Source organism: Actinia tenebrosa, unplaced genomic scaffold, assembly GCF_029948245.1.
Source record: "Actinia tenebrosa isolate PJP-AT-01 unplaced genomic scaffold, QUT_ActTen_1.0 utg165__unscaffolded, whole genome shotgun sequence".
Taxonomy (NCBI): domain Eukaryota; kingdom Metazoa; phylum Cnidaria; class Anthozoa; order Actiniaria; family Actiniidae; genus Actinia; species Actinia tenebrosa.
Window position 1 is genome coordinate 483,638 of NW_028292594.1, and position 16,970 is coordinate 500,607.

The following is a 16,970-nucleotide window of genomic DNA, read 5'->3' on the forward strand; positions in this document are numbered from 1 at the left end:
ATTGAAACTCAAATATAACAGTGTTCAAAGAAATTAACAAATTGCTTGTTTCAGTTTCTATAAGTTGTACTACTAGTCATAAGTGTGATGCAGTCGTTTTTTATCTTAATAATTGTAATATAAACAAATTCATATCAAACTTTCCACATAGAAAAGTTGTCGTTCCGCTCGAGCTGTTTCTTTTACCATATATGGAATGTACTTACCATATTAGGAAATTGGAATATAATTTTCTTCACTAAATAGGCGAATTTCTTGCTCAAAACCGCTCAAATTTACAGTAAATCGAGTGAAAACATCACTAACTAGTCAGCCATCTTGGTTTTGGCCGAAAAAAGACTGGAAATTGTGTAGGGGAGGGGAGCGTGGTTTGTCACCACAGGAAGCCCGCGAATGACAACAATTGTTTGATATGGTAATTGTAATTAATAACAAACTGTAATAAAATTTCATGCATGCAACAGTCCTGAGAATATGAATGAACGTAGCAGCGTCATTGCGTTAAAATGAAATTTGAAAATCTGAAATCTTTCGTTATCATCGTCCTAGATATCATCTTCCGATCTTAGATATCAGCGTTCTCCTCGTAACAAGTCCTCGAGCCTACTACGTAATCTTTTTTATCATATGACCCGTTCGACCCTACTCGTGCGCTCTAATAAAACCTTTAGAAAAAGTCACGTGATGGAGGCTGGACGGGTTGGCGTGAGCGGGCCGGAAAAATCCGTATGGCCTTCCTTCGGTTTATGCTCGTTGTATTTGTCAATTTTAGCAGGATGTTTTAGCCTCTCACGCAACAACAAAAATTGCTGCGTGACGTACGACATGACCTGGAGCCAAATATTTTCTCGTCCTGCTCTTCCGCTCAGTCAATTAGTACATAATATACTAAAAGATATGAACTATCAGATACCAGAGTTGCAAGATACAGAGTTACAGAGTTAGAGCCGTGTGTATGTATTAGGTATTATTATGTGACATTTATGTTGTATTTTTGTCATTTTAGGTGGACAACCTTAATGACATTAGCTGTATACAGCTATTTCAAAAAACAATTTGAATGCTGCATACTGAATACTGTACACTGGATAAAACGTATAACGCAGGTTTAGAATTAAACTGTCGTGGAACTCCCACGAAATGATAGAATAGCATTGGGAACCCTGTGTTGCACATCAGTAGACATTATGGGATAGCCGAGCGCTTGATATTGTAAAAACGTCTCGACTAAAATAACTTGATTTGCAATAAACGAGAAGAAAAAAGAGTACTTTTTTTGCTCTATATGCTTGTCCGTGTTGCTCACAAGCCTATCATGACTTAACCGGACATTTATTGACTAATTATCGAAGATAAAGACGAAACGTTAACGTTTAACAGAAAAGGAGCTATTTAGTGACAATAATAATAATAATAATAATAATAATAATAATAATAATAATAATGATAAGTATATTATAGTTATATATATATATATATAATTATAATATTATATATTATAATATATAATATTATATATTATAATATATAATATTATAATTATAGTACACCCCCATGGTTTTCTGATGTCAAACCCAAACCACTCTACAAATCAACTGACGCTGAAGCATACTGGGATGTAACTGTCTACAGTCAATTCAAAAAACGTTGTCGTCGACCGGCTCAAGCCTACGCGACTGGACCGAATGGCATATGGGTAAAAATTACTGAAGCGAATATTCGTTAAAAATTAAATATAAAAATTAAATATTCGTTGTGAATTAATTGTTCCCGCTAGTAATAAAATAATAATGGCGAGAAACAATCCATCAAATGCATGTCTTTGGGTTTAGGGAAAGAAAAATAAAGTAGTCAGGATTCAGTTCACAATTTCGAAAATATAAAGGCATTAAAAAAACCGTCTCCTTCAACACCTCCCGCTCGCCTACGAAGGTTCGTGCTGTAAACCAGGCATAACTAATCAAGCGAATTTGGGATAGGTCTATTATGGAGTCAACTCATGATCAGCTACAATGCTACCCAGAGTTCCTTTCGGTCCAGTCGCGTAGGCTTGAGTTGGTCGACGACAACGTTTTTTGAATTGACTGTATGCTGACCAAATGTATGTACGATCTAATCGTGTGGACGCGCGTTTCATCGACCACAATAACAAGAAAGTATTCATGGTGGAAATGAGCTGTCCGTGGGTTAACAACCGAGAAAAGAAAGATATCGAATCGAACGAGTGAGCATAGCGAACGAGTGAGATTTCAGATACAAAATCAACGAGTGGAAAAATCCGGAACAAAGCGCTTTCCATGCTGTCATTTATTTATTTTATACATACTGAGATTTTGTTGTTTTTATGTTTATTCACCTTTAATGGGTTCTCTAAAAAAATACAAAACTGCGGTATTTTAGAATTCTCTTCGAAAAGCTAAAAGCTTGCTACATGTAAAAATATCACTATTCAAATCAAAAAACATATATCTGGTACAAAGTAAATAGCAAAGCGTTTATATTCTAAACTAAATACGAAACTGTTCTTTAGAAAATAACGAAATAAGCAACCAAAATCAGTGGTCAATGAAGTCTTATAAACTTAGTTTGTCAAAGCGGAGGGCTGTCTTCGTCTCGACGATTCAAACACACGCTTGATGCGTTATGAAGCAATGTGTTGACTCGATCTGTTGATTTGAATGAGTTATCGGTGAAAGTCGGCGACTTGTTTTCAGTTTTTATTGTCATGTCAAACTGTCCTCATTGAAAAACTGCTCCACTGAATGGACCTGCTGCAGGGAAACTAGAACTTTTCATGAATGAAGATTCACGGCACTCGGTGCCCACTGCACTTTGTAAACTCGACACTGGCCTTTTTTCCATAGACGTACTTGTAGTATTTCCACTCAGAATCAAAGACAAGTTTTTCTGTTGTTCGTTTGAGATAGTACTGCAATTCACTGATATACCCATTAAGCTCTTCTGGCGGGATTTTCTCGAATCTTCTCGTTTCATTTTTGGAGTTGAGAAACTCAGTCAGCAAACTTACATCTCATCGTGTTTTGACAGTGTTTCTGTTTTTTTGTTGTTTTTTTTTTGTTTTGTTTTTTGTTTTTGTTTTTTTCTTCGATAAACTTGTCTATAGGTTTGTCTAGAGACACAAATCTTCTTGATTGTTCAGCCATCCTCACAAGTATCTCCTAGCTCTTGATTAGATAAGTTTAATTTGAACTACGAACAACTTGAATACACTGAAAGTATTTGAAAGCTGCTCGACAAAGCTAGCCGCGATGACCGCGAAAACACAATCCGCCTCGACAGTGGTTTGCGATTGGACGAAACGTTTTTTTCACGTGTGACAAATCGTTTCGCTTTTCTGATTGGCTAAAAAAAGTCGCGAACTTGTTTTTCACACAGGGAAATTTGATAAGAAAATCTCAGTATCTATAAAATAAACTAAAATAATCCATCCACTAATTTATATCTAACCTATGTATTACCCCTTAATGAAATATATCTATATGTATATCTATGTGCATATACCCACCCATCCAACCCACTAATGAAAAAACTAATACTAACAGAGAAAAGAGAAAGAAAGAAAAATGATAAGTTACAACCCTCCCAATCTGCACACCAATGTACATGTAACCCTATTATTTATTTAAAAGTAATCATGAATATATCTCTATATATTCATATACTCGTACCCACCCATCCAACCTGTTTATCAATGGCTTATGCAGGCCCTTTGCAGATGTTGAGCCCTCCATGAACCGAACCCAGCCACAACCATGGTTGTCAAGGAACTCGGCTCATCTAAAGCTCGTTATTTACAAAATAGCTTGCACTGACTGCGACTCCATTTACATCGGACAGACTGGTAGGACCTTAAACGACAGATTCACTGAACACAAACGCGCCATTAATAAACAAGCAATCACATCGCTGAATATCACAAGACATGACATAGGCTGCGACTCTGCTACATGTATTACATATAACACCAACCAGCATCAATGCCTTACACTTGAAAGCTGGTATACATTAAAACAAAAACCGATTAGCCCATGTCAACAATTACCTGCATCTAACAAAAGATTCATTCACGACGACGTCAAACATAAGACTGTGACTTGTGATAACACCCACGCACCTTTACATAACAGTACCCAGGTGATGTGACGGAAATCAATAGAGTACCGAAGTGTGACGTCACGAAAAACAAAATTTTGCTTTTGACAATTTTCGATACTCCTTTTCGACAGAACATCAAAAAGACGTTAACAAGCCAAATTTTAAGAATATCGGTAAAAAAGCGACGGAAATATGGCCGCTTGAATGTATAATTTTCCTATACAAATCACTGTATTTTATTACGTAATGAACTAGGGCAAAAATACAGAGATTTGTTTAGGGGTAATTATATATTCAAACAGCTGTATCTCTCTTGCTATTCAACCAATTCTCCTGAAATTTGGCGTGTTAGCGTCTTTCTTGATTTCCTATCGAAATCGAGGATTGAAATTATGATAGCGTGAAAATAATATTTTGTGACGTCATCACTTCAGTACATGTTACTACTAAATAGAAATTTGAGCATATTATCAAGTATTCAATCATTTTCTCGAAACAAAAAAGCTTTGTAAGGTTAACTTTGTTGGCTTTACGAATTACAAAAAATGGATAAACATTTACTTAAAGTAAGCTTTTCTTGTAAATTTTTTCTTGTACAGAACTTGAATCACTACTATAGACTTCAAATGTGCAGCTACGACTTCTTTTCACCAGTATTTCGGCATTTTTCTACATTTCAAGAGAATACGTATTCAGATCTAACTCAAAACAAAATGGCGTCCTTCACGGCAGTTCGTCCAAAACTCTAGGCGCATGGTCATGTTAGGGATTGATTCTTTTTCGAGTCAGAAAATCATGCATTGCGCGCTTTCCGCGATCACCTGGACCCACTAAATACCGTTTACATTACGACTGAATCAGAGGTATATATTGTTTTCTCACTCGACTCTGGAGATGACTTTCGCTCAGGTTGTCGAAACGTCAGTAACCACTAACAACAGTCTTTCTCAAGACTACACTCACCCGGACGACCACACTTCTCAACAAACTGTTCATATTATCTGCCACATAGTTACTACTATGTCTGCCACAATGACATGAGTACACTATTCAGTATGCAGTATATATAATTCAATATTTTATGAAGTAGTTGTATTTACATAATAAATTCGGGGTATTTTGTTTGAAACTCTTTGAATTCAAGAACCAAATAGATGTTTATATAATCATTTTGCATTTGTAATTTTGAGGTCACCTGAAAGTTAAAAAATGTAAAAAATATTTTTGCATACACTGAAAGCGGCTGTGGGGGAGACTAGGGCTAGGCTTGCCCGCTGTTTTCTTAGCCGGATATTTTGCTTCACCCTACTGCAGCGAGGCTTTCGCTTTAGTCGCTAAAAACGAACAGACTGGCCAAATGCATCTCGACTGATCCGTATGAAGAGAATGGCTTCTGATTATTGCAAACATCACTTTAAGAATTCCAATAACAGTTATAAAGATTTTGCTCCATATCTCGCCGTGATGAACTTGTTGACTTCCTTGTGTGCAATGTTTCTTAACGCTTTGGTTATTATAACTATATGGAAAACACCTCCACTACATACACCATCACGGCTTCTTCTGTGTAGTCTTGCATTGACTGATTTCTGTGTGGGTGCCTTTGTGCAGACTTTCATCGTGATGTTCTCGGTGGCAGCCATCGTTCATTGGCCAAATGTCTTGTGTATATCCTTAGGAACATCTTTCAGGATCGGATATTCTCTTGGTGGGATTTCTTTAGCAACTCTGACAGCCATTAGTAGTGACAGATACCTGGCTATTAAGACCAAAACAGCTTATCGTACACTAGTCACAATGAAAAGAATCACCATTTTCTTGCTATTTTGTTGGACTTCTGTTACTTGTGCAATTATTCTCTTATTTGAGGTATTTTACCAACTTTTGATGATCGTCTCCGCAGCGACTGCTGCTTTATGCTTGGCAATCATACTCATATTAACCGTTAAATCTTTCCGTATCCTGAAGCGTCAAACACTTCAAGTATCTGCTACTAATGCTAATGATTCAATCTCAATTCGAACACCCGATATCAACGTGTTCAAGTACAAACGATCTCTTATCACGATGATGATGATTCTGGCAGCAATTCTAGGTTCGTATTTACCATTCACGGTGTTTAGTATCATGGAACTTTTCATGTCGCCATCCTTTGGCGTTATGGATCTTTTGAAGATTTACTTGAGTTATTTTTTAGTGGTATCGAATTCTACTCTTAACCCAATTATCTATCTGTGGAGAATGACTGAACTGCGACAAGCTGCCAAGCATTGGCTTTGCTGTAATTCATTCAACTCAGCAAATTAAACGATATTTATTCGAGAAGGTAGAACTGTAATAAATATGTTTATGGCTAGTTACTACGAGAATCTTACAATCTACTGGGATTAAATTGAAAGCCCTTATTCACGTTTACATTTGTCATGAAAATGCTAGGCGTCTAGACCCGGCTTTATATTATAAAAAACATTCATCGTTACCCTAAAATTACCTATATTTTTCCTTTTTGATGAATTCCGATTCTAAGGTTTTGTTCGATTTGCTATAGCTTAATCACATTGTTGGTCTGCTTCTTCATGCTGTATCGGGAAATGGGACGATAATATTTAATGTCTCAAGTCGGCTATCACAGCCCCTTTATTACAGCCACTTTATTCATACTACAACTTATCGAAGGTCGGTTAAAATCTAATACTATAATATCGCCATCATTAAATCTAGATTGTAAAGTAATGCCGCTTTTCTTTGAAAAATCTAGAAAGTAAAAAATAGGATGACATCAAACAACAAAATTATTATACGATTTCTATCGCGGAAATTGGGAAAAAGTGTAGTTCTAAACTCTGCTAGTCAAAACAAAACAAAAACAAACAAAAAATTTCAACTCCCTACAGGGCACGGCGCAAAAGCTGTATTCTTTGATATTCAATATGCATAATCAGATCATATGGCCAAAACTTATTAGCCGTATTTGAAAGGACAAACAAGCGTTTGTCATAATTGGCACACTTTCCTGCCAATTTATTCTCCTGCTCACAATGATACTTACTGGCAGACACTGGCTGTCATTGATTGGAGACTCTTCGTCTCCTACAGCAAACATAGTGGGCCAAAGATCTCTTGTAGGTCGGAATTATGAATATAAGTACAATTGTATTTAAAACTGGAAAAAGAAAAACAAGGATAATGACTAATCTCTCTCCAACATGACACCACCTGTTCCTTTCACAACCAGATACAAAATAATCAAAATTCAAAATCTGAGAAAAGTAATAACATAAGCAGAATATCATAAATGGACAAATATAAAATAAAGCAGATGTTATATAGTTTCTTGCAATCTGTTTGTTTCGTTTTGATATGTGTTGTTGTTGTTGCTCTCTTCTCGATGTATTTTCTGGATGTATTTTATTCTCATGTCCAACTGTGACTGGGTGCCTAAGCCTGTAATAAACGTATCCAGCAACACTTGTGAAGACAATGAGTGGAATCAGAACAAATACATGAATGTAAATTATCCTGTACATCTTGAAAGAACCAGCCCCAGTTAAAGGCAGCAAGCAATAGATAAGAGATATCAAGTTAAAGGACACTAGTAGTCTTTTGATGTTTTTCCTTGTTGCGAGGCGGCGTACCAAGTGAGGCTTAGCTAGGCCTAATGTTGCTTCCATTCCCGTCAGAATGAAAGTGAAGTTCCCGTTGCCTATGAACATCCGGGTTAGAAATAAAAGTATGAACTTGAAAATAATTCCATCTTGATGACTAAGGGAATCTTCATAAATATCGAAGAAGGTGTACCCTGGCACCAAAACCACACTGCCAAACAGGCTGTTGCATAGAAAACAAATTTCTAAAACGACTGCTGGCTTATTGAAGGACCGATACGGATCTGCCTTGATTACCAGCAACAGAATTACGTCGACAACGATCGTGCTAAGGACAATAACAGCCCAGACGATCCAGTTAATTGAAATAACATTTTGCATGAAATTCTCAAATGCCAATTCTGTTTTACTGGACGAGGAATTCATTTCAAGTTAAAACAGTAGTATAGTTTTCCAAGAAGCCACAAGATTCTTCGTCGCTTTAATTACGATTCAGTTCACTTTAGTTCTGTTCAGCACAGTACAGTTCGTTTTCTTGTTAGCGAAAGACACTTACTTTCTTGCAAACCTTGATTCCGTTAGTATTGATGTAAATTGCGATTTTCCTATATGTCCTTGATGTTAGTCTTGGCAAAAGCCGTACTTTTTTTTCGTCGTTTACTTTCCGCCTTTAGTCTCCTCAGTCTTTCAGTAGATACGACTTACTTTACTTTACGTCTAGCATAAACTATTCCTCTGTGTCTTTCTTGCCAAAAGCTTGTTATTAATACCAATAAGATCTATATTTTACCTCTCTATCTTGACCTTGTGTTGCCATTTTCGCAATATTCGACAGTAGTTTCTATTTCATTCGGTCGCAAAGCCCAAACTGATGCGACACTTTTGTCCTCCGGTTGCCTCCCTTCGCTTACAATATTAAAGAGCCTAAATACACATATCATTTCTACCAATCAGCGAGAAGAGTCGCACTCAATACCGCAATCAATCAATCAATTAACTTTAATGAAATGTCGGAAGTATTATACCTAGCTTTAACAAACTAATCGGGGACATTGATTTTAAAAACTAAGACTATATAAATATGAACACATGAAATATAACCATGATTATTCCTAGCTAGAATTGTATTAAATGTTGGCCTTAAAATTAGAATTTATGATAATAAAAAAGTAAACTTATATATATACATGCACACACACACACACACACACCCCACACACACCCACACACACATACGTCACACACACACACACCACACACATACACACACATACGCACCACACACACACACACACATACGAACACACACACACACACACACACACATACGAACACACACACACACACACACACACACTACACACATCATACATACATACCATACACACACACACACACACACTACACACATCATACGTACATACACACCACACACACACACACATGCACACACACACACATATACACACTCACACACACATACACACACACACACATACCTACCTACCTACCTACCTACCTAACTAACTACCTACCTACCTACCTACCTACCTACCTACCTACCTACCTACCTACCTACCTACCTACATATACATACATGTATATAAGAAGAATATATAAGAAATACATCAATAAATATGAAAAATATGAATACTAATTATAATAGCTCTATCTCAGTATAATTTATGAACTAAATATTGGGCAGCTATACAATTATTATTTCTATTATCACTTTTCTCGTGATGTATATGGAGATTTAATACTGTACAACCGATGGTCCACACTAGACAAGAAGGACAAAGAAAACCAAGCCTCCTACTTTTGCATAGGAAATTAAGAAAAAACTAGCTTAGAATGCTTTATCATTATTTGATATGTTTTAGCCTTAGTAAACCTGGACTTACAGTAGAAAACTCAGGGTAGGTCACCGTGTAAGAGTTTTATTTATTATTTGTAAAATTCATTAATAATGCATGAGGTAATTACCCAGTGAAAGACCTGGATTCAGGTCATGTGGATGGTTTGTAATTCTCGATACAGGACGTGTGAAACTTAAAGCACGGGGAGGGTTGAATAGTCAGCAGGGAAAGGCTGGGGTTGATGAATTGTAAATAGTATGCTTATTAATATGATTAACTTTTATAAAAAGATCTCTAACCCGCCTAATTAGTATTCTTAACTTTTATAAAGATCTCTAACCCGCCTAATTAGTATGCTTAACTTTTATAAATAGTCGTGCTAGTAGTGAACCCCCCCCCCCCCCCCCCCATATACCGTAGTAGCTAGGGGAGGGGTGGTCTAAATTCCTGACTACCCCTTAAGAATGTAGGGGGAGGGGTGGTCTAAATTCCTGACTACCCCCTTAAGAATGTAGGGGGAGGGGTGGTCTAAATACCTGACTACCCCCTTAAGAATGTAGGGGGAGGGGTGATCTAAATTCCTGAGGTGTCTTGAGGAATTTTAGTAAATACTTCGTTACATACTATGGAATGTGGAAAAGAATATATAATCTGAACGAGAGGACACAGGACATTCACTCAATATTAGAGAAACCGAAAGAAAGGCTGATAAAAAAATAAGAAAAAAAGAGATCGAGAACAGACGAATCATGTCTTACAACGACAACTCTTCTGCACGTCAGTGTTTCTGTGGTTCTCTTTGCTCAGTCTACCAATCCAAAGACAAGACCGAATTTGTAAAATGTGGAACCAAGCTGGACTACAAAAACTTGGCTGAAATATGTAAAGGGTACAAGACGAAAGAAGCCAAAGAAAGGTTCTTGGACAACGAGATCTTGGGATGCAAACTGAACATCAAGATGTCAGACTACGACATCTTGGATAACCGTCTATGGGATTACCCACCAGGAGTTCATCCACGATGTGACAAACATAATCTCTACGCTAAGATAGGTGTCAGTCATACCGAGAAGAACAAAGACCGCACATTCTTTTGTTGTGCCGTTCAGTACCCTGATCGTAGCTGTGATTACTTCCATTGGTCTGATGACCTCATAGAAGGGATGGAAAATGAATTTAAGAAATTTGAAGAGGAACGGAGAGATCACAAAAAAGAATTAGCTAAAGAAGCTAGAAAGCCTGATGAGTATGAACCTCGTCCCAAGAAGGCACGCTGGTTAAAATGAAGCAATCGGTTAGACGGCGTGAAAGAATCACAATTTAAGAGTGAACTGTGAACTATAAGCTAATGCGTAAACATAAATCATTGTAATTACAGAACCAAAGGAGTTAATAAACTTTTTGAAAAAGAAAAAGAAAATTGTCTCGTATTGTTTGGTTGTTTCTTTAGAAATCTATGATGAGGATGTAAGGGAGAGTGCGTGGTCTAAATTCCTGAATACCCCCTTAAGAATGTAGGGGGAGGGGTGGTCTAAATTCCTGAATACCACCTTAAGAATGTAGGGGGAGGGGAGGTTGGAATGTAGAACAGGGTCAAAGTACGAATTCCAATCACCAAGGCGGGAATTTGAAATATGAAATATGAAAACATATTTTTATGGAGAGAAAAGTTTAAAAGCCCGATCAAAATCAGCAGAATCACTTGCTCATCACCTTCGTCGGAAAAACCCCACTTGCACTCAGCTATAATCCATCCAGCCAGATTACGGATAGATTAGTTAACATGTCATCTGGAAAAGTAATACAAATAGGAGACCGTGGATACGTTATTTTTGCGAAGGATGTTCGAAGGGAGAAAAAAATATGTATCCGCAAACAGAAGAAAGATTTATCGAGCGGGAAGACGGTTCTAACTAGCTCAGGAGTGTCTTTGACTTTAGACGAATGGACATCACTCAAATCGGCAATTGAAACAGTGGATACGGAGTTAGTGAACAATGAGGCAACTACTGCATCCAGTCATTCCAAAACCACCGATATTCATCAGGAGCCAACGTTCTCTGGATCCATCCAAACCCTTCTGGATGATGGCAATGCGCAAAATTACGAGACACAAGGAAAAGATTATTTACCAAGAATTTTCACCACTTCTGAACTGGACACTATTTTTAATGCGCTTGGTCCGGAAATGGAACTGACAACAAGGGAACAGCAAAGTGGATTAGCTACTGGACAGCAGCAAGTACCCAGTTGGGGATCTCGAATGTACTATTATCCGCCGTCATAGAAAAATAATTATACCAAAGACATATTGTTATTGTTTTGGATTTGCTGTAGCATTTATTGAAAAGTGAAATAAAATATTTTGTTTCTTACAAATGAAGTTGGTGTCATAATTAATGTACATGTTTGATATGATTTCGAGCTCTAACATTGCAGTGTTGACAGGCACCATCAGTTTTACCTGTCAACTAGGGTCTTATCCGTAATAACAAACTATTATTATATTTCTTGTTACAGATTCTTATTCCATGTCTTCTGATTCGTCCGTTTGTATTTGTAGATGTTGTGTAGTGAATAAATTGTTCAAGAGAAATTTACGTAGATCAATAGCAACCTGGGTTGCTTCCATCCAGTCGTAATCACCAGTGTCCAGTAAATCTCGTCGGGTTCTCATTATTTTACAATAATACGCATCCCTTCTTAACGCGCGGATCCATACCAATTTTTCCAACAGTACGTTTCTCAACTCGTTTTGAAATGCAGGGATCATTTTGTTGTACGCAAGCACTTCAGCCGCTGCTTTCGATTCGCCTTTTTCCATGTACTGGTTTTCCAGAGTTTCTAATTCAATCTCGTGTCGGTCCATAGTTTCTTTGATCAACACTGACCAGCAGTCTTCTTCAGGCTCATCATCGTCATCATCAGGACCATCATATGACTCTGATTCACTCGTGTCTACTTCACTGTCTTCTTCATCTTCTTCGCTTGACGTCTCTTCATCATATATTGATTCATTTTCCTCTATATCGTTCATTTTGCAAATATGATTGTCCAAGTGACGTTTTAGATTGAACCCCGTGGAGAATGTCTTGCCACAATAATAACACTGCTTGGGTAACGTGTCCTCTAAGGGATCTAATACTAAATGATTTTCCTTTCAAAGTTTGCCGCAATTTATGTCCTCCCTGAACTACTCTCAACCTGCTCCTTAACTGCTCCTCATATGCTCCCTGCTGCTCCTTATGATATCAGGCTGCTCCTTCACATTAAATACTCCTAAGGACTCATGAAAAGAATCTCTACTCGCAGTGTACCTCGAAGCTTTTTTTTTTTTTTTTTTTTGTCTTTCTTATTTTGGATAATTTGAAGCAACAACCTTCTGATCTGGAGTCAGGTGTCAATCAGTCAATTCTTAGAAAATAACGTCACTGTTGCCCATGGCCTTTTTGTCCTTTTCTGCGAGATTGGCCTGGTTTTGTCCTTTTTGGCCTGGTTTTGGCCTTTTTGGCCTGGCTGAAGGCCATATATAAACCAAAATTAGGAAAAATAAAGTCATTTTATTTAACTCTTCCTGAACTGTAAACATGGTTAAACGAGTTTGTCGAGACTGCCCGATTGCAGGATGTGGTGCAAAATATCTCGTGAGATTATCGAACCATCTGTCGGATGTTCATTTGCTGGATGGCGATCATCGGAGAAAGTATCTACAAGAGGCTAAACTGCAACCGAAAGTAAAATTCGTTTTGAATCCAATTAGTGCCAAAACTGATGATAACAATGACAAAAACGTGACGCATGTACAAGGCAGAGAATATGAGTTTTCGCAACCAAGACAATACAGGGTGCAGAGACTTGCAGACACTGAACTAAAACAGGGTGCAACCTATTTCAAAACAAAAACCAAAGACAAAAAGAAGCGAAGTCATGGGAAATCAAAAGGATGGTTAACGATGAATTAGGACGAGAGAACAAACTAATAATTTGTGCCAAAAAGCTGGTTGTTTGTTCAGTTGAATTCAATAGTAAATACGTATGACACATCCCAGTCATGACAAAAATGAAAATAAAAGAAAGCCAAAGAAAGCCATGGTTTGTGTAATGTGTACGAGATTAGCTTGTTATTCTATGGAGTACAAGAAGGTGTCGTCACTTTCACCGGCTTAATCTTATCTAATTTTGACTGTTGCTTAGAGCTGCATTTCATCTTTCGATTGAAGATTCAAGGTAGAGTAAATGTATGTTAGACAGTAACTAGAGTGATTGCCATATGACCGTGAAAGAATAGGCAAACTAATAGTTAGTAGTAGACTCTAAACCAATGATTTTCTTTTGTTCTTTATCAACTATTACAAACTAAATGGTCTATTTTCTTTCACGGTCATATGGCAATCACTCTAAGCAATGATATTCAATAACCAATCTCATAATCCCATGAACAATAAAAGTACTTCGTTCGGCATGCTTACAGGAGTATATTAAACAATCTTGACTATACAAAATCACAGAGGATCTTGTGGTGTAATGGTTATCACGTCTGACTCCAGATCAGAAGGTCATGGGCTCGATTCCCATTAAGGTCATTGTTACTGTATTTTGGACAGAGAGGAGGAAAAGTATCCTGATTCTGGTTTTAGTCAGAAGCTAACCGAACACGTATCTGTTAAAGCACCTTACATAATCAATGAATACGTCCAAAGGATTTCGCACTCTAAGTTGTGGCCATATCGTCGAAGTTCCTTTGGTGCACGATCGCTGTGGAAAAAAGTACTCTGACTGCTCTCACACAGTGGAAATACCAAACTGCTTTATTTGCCCTGAATATTTTACGACATGCCCGCATTGTGGTGGTAATTTCTGGAATTGCTCCTGTACCTGGCCTGAAAGCCTAAATCTAGTTGACCTCATTGCCAGTGAATAGAAACGTACATACTAGTTGACAGGTAAAACTGATGGTGCCTGTCAACACTGCAATGTTAGAGCTCGAAATCATATCAAACATGTACATTAATTATGACACCAACTTCATTTGTAAGAAACAAAATATTTTATTTCACTTTTCAATAAATGCTACAGCAAATCCAAAACAATAACAATATGTCTTTGGTATAATTATTTTTCTATGACGGCGGATAATAGTACATTCGAGATCCCCAACTGGGTACTTGCTGCTGTCCAGTAGCTAATCCACTTTGCTGTTCCCTTGTTGTCAGTTCCATTTCCGGACCAAGCGCATTAAAAATAGTGTCCAGTTCAGAAGTGGTGAAAATTCTTGGTAAATAATCTTTTCCTTGTGTCTCGTAATTTTGCGCATTGCCATCATCCAGAAGGGTTTGGATGGATCCAGAGAACGTTGGCTCCTGATGAATATCGGTGGTTTTGGAATGACTGGATGCAGTAGTTGCCTCATTGTTCACTAACTCCGTATCCACTGTTTCAATTGCCGATTTGAGTGATGTCCATTCGTCTAAAGTCAAAGACACTCCTGAGCTAGTTAGAACCGTCTTCCCGCTCGATAAATCTTTCTTCTGTTTGCGGATACATATTTTTTTCTCCCTTCGAACATCCTTCGCAAAAATAACGTATCCACGGTCTCCTATTTGTATTACTTTTCCAGATGACATGTTAACTAATCTATCCGTAATCTGGCTGGATGGATTATAGCTGAGTGCAAGTGGGGTTTTTCCGACGAAGGTGATGAGCAAGTGATTCTGCTGATTTTGATCGGGCTTTTAAACTTTTCTCTCCATAAAAATATGTTTTCATATTTCATATTTCAAATTCCCGCCTTGGTGATTGGAATTCGTACTTTGACCCTGTTCTACATTCCAACCTCCCCTCCCCCTACATTCTTAAGGTGGTATTCAGGAATTTAGACCACCCCTCCCCCTACATTCTTAAGGGGGTATTCAGGAATTTAGACCACGCACTCTCCCTTACATCCTCATCATAGATTTCTAAAGAAACAACCAAACAATACGAGACAATTTTCTTTTTCTTTTTCAAAAAGTTTATTAACTCCTTTGGTTCTGTAATTACAATGATTTATGTTTACACATTAGCTTATAGTTCACAGTTCACTCTTAAATTGTGATTCTTTCACGCCGTCTAACCGATTGCTTCATTTTAACCAGCGTGCCTTCTTGGGACGAGGTTCATACTCATCAGGCTTTCTAGCTTCTTTAGCTAATTCTTTTTTGTGATCTCTCCGTTCCTCTTCAAATTTCTTAAATTCATTTTCCATCCCTTCTATGAGGTCATCAGACCAATGGAAGTAATCACAGCTACGATCAGGGTACTGAACGGCACAACAAAAGAATGTGCGGTCTTTGTTCTTCTCGGTATGACTGACACCTATCTTAGCGTAGAGATTATGTTTGTCACATCGTGGATGAACTCCTGGTGGGTAATCCCATAGACGGTTATCCAAGATGTCGTAGTCTGACATCTTGATGTTCAGTTTGCATCCCAAGATCTCGTTGTCCAAGAACCTTTCTTTGGCTTCTTTCGTCTTGTACCCTTTACATATTTCAGCCAAGTTTTTGTAGTCCAGCTTGGTTCCACATTTTACAAATTCGGTCTTGTCTTTGGATTGGTAGACTGAGCAAAGAGAACCACAGAAACACTGACGTGCAGAAGAGTTGTCGTTGTAAGACATGATTCGTCTGTTCTCGATCTCTTTTTTTCTTATTTTTTTATCAGCCTTTCTTTCGGTTTCTCTAATATTGAGTGAATGTCCTGTGTCCTCTCGTTCAGATTATATATTCTTTTCCACATTCCATAGTATGTAACGAAGTATTTACTAAAATTCCTCAAGACACCTCAGGAATTTAGATCACCCCTCCCCCTACATTCTTAAGGGGGTAGTCAGGTATTTAGACCACCCCTCCCCCTACATTCTTAAGGGGGTAGTCAGGAATTTAGACCACCCCTCCCCCTACATTCTTAAGGGGTAGTCAGGAATTTAGACCACCCCTCCCCTAGCTACTACGGTATATGGGGGGGGGGGGGGGGGGGTTCACTACTAGCACGACTATTTATAAAAGTTAAGCATACTAATTAGGCGGGTTAGAGATCTTTATAAAAGTTAAGAATACTAATTAGGCGGGTTAGAGATCTTTTTATAAAAGTTAATCATATTAATAAGCATACTATTTACAATTCATCAACCCCAGCCTTTCCCTGCTGACTATTCAACCCTCCCCGTGCTTTAAGTTTCACACGTCCTGTATCGAGAATTACAAACCATCCACATGACCTGAATCCAGGTCTTTCACTGGGTAATTACCTCATGCATTATTAATGAATTTTACAAATAATAAATAAAACTCTTACACGGTGACCTACCCTGAGTTTTCTACTGTAAGTCCAGGTTTACTAAGGCTAAAAC

The 16,970-nt window shown here is 37.7% G+C and overlaps 2 protein-coding genes and 1 non-coding gene across 3 annotated transcripts; 2 read left to right on the forward strand and 1 right to left on the reverse strand.

The window, feature by feature from the left end:
- Positions 1–5,502: 5,502 nt before the first annotated feature.
- LOC116298199 (trace amine-associated receptor 9-like) lies at positions 5,503–6,512 on the forward strand. The gene has a single exon (XM_031706581.2). The coding sequence runs from the start codon at positions 5,503–5,505 to the stop codon at positions 6,421–6,423; it is 921 nt and encodes a 306-aa protein (XP_031562441.2). The 3' UTR covers positions 6,424–6,512.
- LOC148904385 (uncharacterized) lies at positions 6,472–8,563 on the reverse strand. The gene has a single exon (XM_089025391.1). The coding sequence runs from the start codon at positions 8,145–8,147 to the stop codon at positions 7,182–7,184; it is 966 nt and encodes a 321-aa protein (XP_088881517.1). The 5' UTR covers positions 8,148–8,563; the 3' UTR covers positions 6,472–7,181.
- A 5,527-nt stretch (positions 8,564–14,090) lies between these two features.
- Positions 14,091–14,163, forward strand: Trnaw-cca (transfer RNA tryptophan (anticodon CCA)). Its single transcript has one exon. It is a non-coding gene; the product is annotated as a tRNA-Trp (tRNA).
- Positions 14,164–16,970: the final 2,807 nt, after the last annotated feature.